We start from the raw sequence: 6,551 nt of genomic DNA, 5'->3' as shown, positions 1-6,551 counted from the left end.
GATCCCGGGTGCGCACCGAGGCATCTCTTCTCTGGCCATGCTGAGGCCACATCCCACATACAGTAACTAGAAGGACATGCACCTATGACATACAACTATCTACTGGGGCTTTGGGGGGAAAACAAAGGAGGAGGATTGGCAATAGATGTTAGCTCAGAGCTGGTCTTCCTCAGCAAAAAGAGGAGGATTAGCATGGATGTTAGCTCAGGGCTGATCTTCCTCACACACAAAAAAAAATAAAACAAAAAGATCCTATATTTCTAACAAGCTCCAAGATGTTAACTCTGCTACACATCACTGAACCACACTGAATAGCAAGGGGCTACATTCTGCCTTCCTCTCTTTGATTAGATTATTTGGAGCAATAGTTTCACTCCAATAGGTCTCATTAGTTAAATAATCAGAATGGTCAAAGGCAACATTAAGTTTTTCCTCAGGAGCTCAGAGAATCACTAAGGAACTAGGAAAGTGTGAGTCTCTTGACCAAGTAAGACGACTTTTAGCAAGAAGAGCATCAAATATCTCAACTACTACAAACATGTTAGGAAGGAAAAGAATAAGGAAAGTCTACAAATTTTGCATAAATTTAACACAGATTTTTATTGAGAACATATTACATGCAGGTAAGACACTTTGTCAAGTATACAAATGTTAAAAAGACCTGGACTTTGCTCTCAAGAAGCTTAAAAATTATAAGGTGAAAGGGATCTAATAACTGCAACAAAGGGCAAGAAGTGAAGATTAGATTTGGCAAAGCACAGTTCAAGTGTGCTGGGAGTTCAGTTAAGGAATAGACTGCTCCCACTTGTCAATCAGAGAAGGCCCTCTGGAGGAAGTGTTATCTAAAATTGACCTGATAAAGCATTAATATTTGAATATATGGAGGTTGCTAAGACCTTACCCATTCACAGTTATAATTTGAGTTTTAGGACCCAGAACCCAGGTCTGCATAACAAATCCTGTAAAATTACATCTAGCCTATATTGATAATTGATTATTAAGTAGATATAAACAATAATAATAAAAGTTGCACAAGCAAACTTGAAAGGACGTCATCACCATGTTGGGTTTAGATACCTTCTGTGCCCCCGGGGTGCTGGGATCTCATTCCAAAGGGGGAATAGTGCTTGGAGGTTGACACTGTGTCCTGACAAGAACAAAGATGGAAGTCACTGTGCATGAGGTAGAGAGAAGTGAGTTGTAAGAAGCAAGAGGACTGAGAGGGAAGACTGAGGAGAGAGAAAATGAAAAGATGGGAAGAAAAGTAAAGAGTGGGGCAAAGAGCAGGAAGGATGGATACAAAGAACTCACCAGCACTTCCTAAGCCAAAATGCAAGACCTGTCAGAAGCACCAGAGGCACAATTATTGCCAAGATGATCAACCCCACGGAGCTACGATGTTCTGTGGATTTGGATGCACACAAGAATGTCATTTCAAATCCACCCCATTTTACTGCATTTCCCTGGTCTTCTTTGTTTTTTTTTTTTTTTTTTTTTGAGGAAGATCAGCCCTGAGCTAACATCCATGCTAATCCTCCTCTTTTTGCTGAGGAAGACCGGCTCTGAGCTAACATCTATTGCCAATCCTCCTCCTTTTTTTTCCCCCTCCAAAGCCCCAGTAGATAGTTGTATGTCATAGCTACACATCCTTCTAGTTGCTGTATGTGGGACGCGGCCTCAGCATGGCCAGAGAAGCGGTGCATCAGTGCGCGCCAGGTATCCGAACCTGGGCCGCCAGTAGCGGAGCACGGGCACTTAACCGCTAAGCCATGGCGCCGGCCCTCCCTGGTCTTCTTTTGTTCACTTGAGTGTGTGCCTCATCAATCTCCTTTGTTTCTATTTCTTCTCTCATCCCTCTTCAGAGATGAATCCTTCATCTAACCCTCAACATCCTCCTACATCAGCAGGTGCCTCATTTTCCACTTTTCTATTTCTTGGATAAAGCTTAATTTTATTTCTTTTGGTTCTGAAGTCCCAAATTTTTCATCTAGTTCTCCTGCTCTGCTTGAGGACCATCTACCCCCATTCCCAGCTTGGGCCTCAGTTCTTTACTACCCCAGTAGAGGATGATGTCCTGGCCTCCTAGACTGCTGTGTCTCACCCGGCAAGACAGGCCAGCTGCCTCAGTGACCTCAACATCCAAGGACTTCCGAAGATACCATGTCCCATCAGCATTGGGCAAGACATCACTTCGCTGAGAGCCCAGATGCTCCTGCTCACCCCTCATCCACATCACCCAAATAGGCTTTGGGTGGAAGCCAGAGACGTGACAAACCAGCATCAGATGGCCAGGGCCAGGACTGGGGCCAGTGGACAGCCAGGCCTCTGGCCTTACTGCAGAGGACAGGAAAGGTATTCAGATGAGGACTCTAACACAGACTTAGAGGTTCAGATTTTCACATCAGTTTAGATAGACACATCTCTAGCACCTCTAGGAATCTGTCACCTATGATTCCCTCTCCCTCTTGGCTCCGTCTTAGGAAGGTGGGAAGGGCAAAATAGGGAGGCGTGATTTTAGGATATAGAATTCTTCGAGGAAGGGTGCAGGACTGACCTTATTTCTGGAGATCTGCCTTCCCTGCATCAAGAAGACTCAAGAGAAGACGTGGGCAGCTGTCACTTAGGAGCCTGTCTGTTATTTCCAGGCTGACTTTATCCTCATTTAGGAGTCTGCAGACATGCTGAGCCTTACTTCCACCCTTTGGTGATGGCAAAAATGAATTGTTCTGGAAGCTCAGGTAATCTGATCCTTGATAAGCAATACACATGAAGCCCACTGAGCCTTCACCAAAGTGCAGCTCACAGCCTGCTGCCGTCTGTAACTCAAAGGGATCTGGAGAAGATGGGTCACAAATTAATCAAAGAGGGAGTAAAAAAGATAAAATAAAATTAGTAGAAGCAAAATATGATAGACGTAGAAGGGAGAAATTTAGGAGAGTGAGGGAATGGAGCAAAGTTTGGTTTCAGCAGAGGTTCAGAAAAAGAGGAATTGGTGGTAGTTGGAGATGGATGAAGAGATGAATGACATGAGGAAGGGGGCAAATTGTTCAAAGAAGGCAACATGAATGGTGTGGGCAGAGAATAAGGCAGGACTGAGTGTCGTAGAGTTGACATGATAATCTAGGGTGAATGGAATGCAACAGGTTACAATGAATACATCAACAGAGATTGTTGAAGAGATGGAAAAGGAGAGGAAATCACAGTCTAAGGAGGCAATCAAAGAGTGAGGAAGCTGAGAGTATCTGGTTGGAGGCCAGGGAAAGGGGTAGTCACAGGAAACCACTAAGGGAAGATAATAAGGCACAAGGCTGCAGTCAATGAGAGAGTTTGTAAGCAGTTTGTAAGCAACATAAGACTTGAAGTTTTTGAAGAACCAATATCTGGATATACTCTCTGCCCAAAAGTGTTTAACTGCAGTTTTATGATGGAGAGAGGTAAGGTTCAGAAGTGAGTGGAGGCTGTTTTCTAGAGTAACAAGAAACTCATTGAGACCCACACACACCTCCCATGCAAAACTCCAAACCTTGTGGAGGGAACTGACTTCACATTCAAGCTTCCATTGATTGGCGAAGTTGTGAGCTGCCTGAAGATATGCAATGGAGGTCACGCGGAATAGCTTTTCCAATTCCATCCACTCTTCATTCTTTCTTTTTTTTTTTAATTATTTATTTATTTATTTATTTATTTTTTCCCCTAAAGCCCCAGTAGATAGTTGTATGGCATAGCTGCACATCCTTCTAGTTGCTGTATGTGGGACACGGCCTCAGCATGGCCAGAGAAGCGGTGTGTTGGTGCATGCCCAGGATCCGAACCTGGGCTTCCAGCAGCAGAGTGCATGCACTTAACCACTAAGCCATGGGGCCGGCCCCCACTCTTCATTCTTGAAGTTGCCCTTGGACCAGGGCCACATGAAAATGATAGTACCAGAGTTGTTCTCCCATCTATGTGTCTGCAACTCACCCAATCAACCTGAACCCAGATTTTGTACCCAGGAATGGTTGTAAAAGGATGAGATCTGGATGATTTGGAAGGACACTGGATCCTGGAAGTCTGTGGAGAAAGAACAGATAAAAATGAAACAAAAATAGGCAATGAGAAGGAGACAGAATGGGTAAAGAAAGGTGCCGCAGAGGGGAAACTCAGAATCTGAAGGAAGAGGGAGCCATAGTTATCTCAGGAGACATTTGCCTGCTCCAGGGCCCCATGCTTTATATTCAACCTTCAGGAGAGCACAAGGACCTGGTCAGGGATACTAGAATGGAAGGAGGCTGACACTCTCACTATCCAGGTATATGCTGGGGAGAACCCACCACACACACACACACACACACACACACACACACACACACACAGACCGTATTCCACCCAACGGGCAGTTGCCAGTGTTCTTACCATCTTTATTGTCACCACCTGGGAGGGGAACTGCTAGCAATCGCAGTTGCAAGAACAGCATTTCACTTGCAGATGTTCTTTCTTTCTCTCAGAAAGTTGGCCTTTGATTTCTATTGTAAACAAACCTACCACACAAAACCTCTATTCTGACCTCCTTCTGCTACCAACAGAAAAACATTTCGTTTAATTGTTGCCTGCCAGAAAGATCTACTCCTTCCCTAAACAGTGGAGTCCCTATTCAGACTCTCATTTCCCCTTTAGTTCTGTGGACTGCCTACTCAGAACCTCATTTCTCTTTCAATTCTCTGGACTGCCTACTCAGACTTACGGCTCCTCCAGTTCTGACTCTCCTCTCTGGCTTCCAGCTTCTCTCCTTGTCCCCAGCTTCTGTCGTGTTCACCTCCCCCCAATTTGATTGCTGTGGAACAAGTCTTGTGTGGCATTGAAAAGTCACTTTACCTCTAGAGGCTTTTCTTTCTCACTCATACAATAAAAGCATGAAACTAAGTGGCTTCCCCACTCCCTACCTCATCTTCTCCTGCCCCTGCTCTTTTCTGTCACTCTGTCCTCCTCTTGCCCTTTTGAATATTCCCCAAATATTGTCTTCCCTTGTCCTACCCCCACCTCACCTCATTCACATCTCTGACTTCTCATTTGTTAATTTTTTTGCTTTTTAAGAATCCTATGATTGCCTTGTGCAACAGTATAAATTACCACCAGTTCTCTATTATTCTTGGGGAAGAATCAGTAGCCGTCACGGAAACCACAGAAACATTGAAACACATGAAGAAAAATCCCTCAGTTTGGCTTGCATTCATATATATTCACTCACCAAACAGTCACTTAGCACCTGTCAGATCAAGCATGTTGATACAGTCATGACTATTCAGTGGTTGACAATGAGATCTCTTTATTCAAGAAGATTTTAGTCTACTTGGAAAGAAAAACACTTACATCAAGAACTATAAATCTTTGTTTGCTAAGTTTTTTTATACTATATAGACTCTCTAGGCAAACATAACCATGCTTGAGACAATATTTTCTAAAATGGCAACCCTTTACTGATGTTTGCCCATTCAGAATCTTGACTTCAGTGGTTGTCTTGGGGTTTTGTATCTATACCCCTGTTTTTCTGGATCCCTAACATCTAACAGTGCACCTGGCAAGTGGTAGGTACTCAGTGAATATTTTTAATGATTGAATTATTGGTTCAGACATCCAATTATTTTTTAAAATTATGGAGATCTTCAACATAAACTTTTTTTAAAACATCAAAAAGTGTTACTTCTAACCCTGTAACCACAAGCCCTCCAGGACCAGTTAAACTGACCCCACCTCTTATCAATAGAGTGATTAAGAATTGCCTGTCAGAAAATCTGAAAAGTCAAATAGCCAGGGCATGTACCAAAGAAGAAATCATGACTTGAAACAACTGCAGAACCAAAGGACCTCCTCCCCACAGAACCCAAGGACTGGGAAACAACCGGAACTTCAAAGTTGGACTCTTATCAGAAGAAAGGGGTCCCTCATTCAGGAAGATCTGGTGTTAAAATTCCTTCCCCACCTCCTCAAAAATGTTTATAACCCCATCATAAATGTTGAGAACCGTGTCATAAACATTTAAAACCTTACTATAAATTCTTGAAGCCCACCAATCAAAGCCTGTCCCACCAGTGTTTCTGCATGCCAGCCTGTTCTCCCTAACCTCTTAAATTTTGCCCCAAATCCTGAATTGGGGAGACAGATATGAGGGTACAGGTCCCCTGTTCTCCCTGCAGATGAACATCACAGAATAAAGCTGATCTTTTTTCCCAAAGAACGATGCCATAACTAATTTGCTTCTTTATGCACATCAGGCAAGTGAAACCCAATTTTGTGTGGTAACAACGCTACTTGGTGAAATGAGAATCCTATACAGTTTTATTTAAGATGAAAGAACATGCTAATAAACATGGAGTTTATACACAGGGTCTTGCTGAAATCTCCTATTGCTTATGATAAGAAACCAGTGAGAACTTGTGGGAAATGAAGTTAATAGATTATTCTGGAGTAATTTATCCAAGATTCCCTTCTTATTGGACTTGAATGGATGTTTTGTGCTTGTATCATTAAAAGATGGTCTCTGTGGGACATGCCAATTGTCAACACAAGAAAATCCA

At 43.1% G+C, this 6,551-nt stretch overlaps 1 protein-coding gene across 1 annotated transcript; it reads right to left on the bottom strand.

Annotated features, from left to right (window-relative positions):
- Nucleotides 1-1,104: 1,104 nt before the first annotated feature.
- LOC131403212 (T-cell surface glycoprotein CD1a-like) lies at nt 1,105-4,453 on the bottom strand. The gene is given in 7 exon segments (XM_058537507.1): nt 1,105-1,147; nt 1,312-1,402; nt 2,056-2,334; nt 2,555-2,833; nt 3,547-3,647; nt 3,873-4,050; nt 4,393-4,453. Coding segments are annotated over 7 exon segments (1,032 nt in total).
- Between the last annotated feature and the right edge of the window lie 2,098 nt (nt 4,454-6,551).

Source organism: Diceros bicornis, chromosome 4 (genome assembly GCF_020826845.1).
Source record: "Diceros bicornis minor isolate mBicDic1 chromosome 4, mDicBic1.mat.cur, whole genome shotgun sequence".
In the NCBI taxonomy this organism is placed as follows: Eukaryota; Metazoa; Chordata; class Mammalia; order Perissodactyla; family Rhinocerotidae; genus Diceros; species Diceros bicornis.
This window is presented reverse-complemented; position numbering and strand designations above follow the sequence as displayed.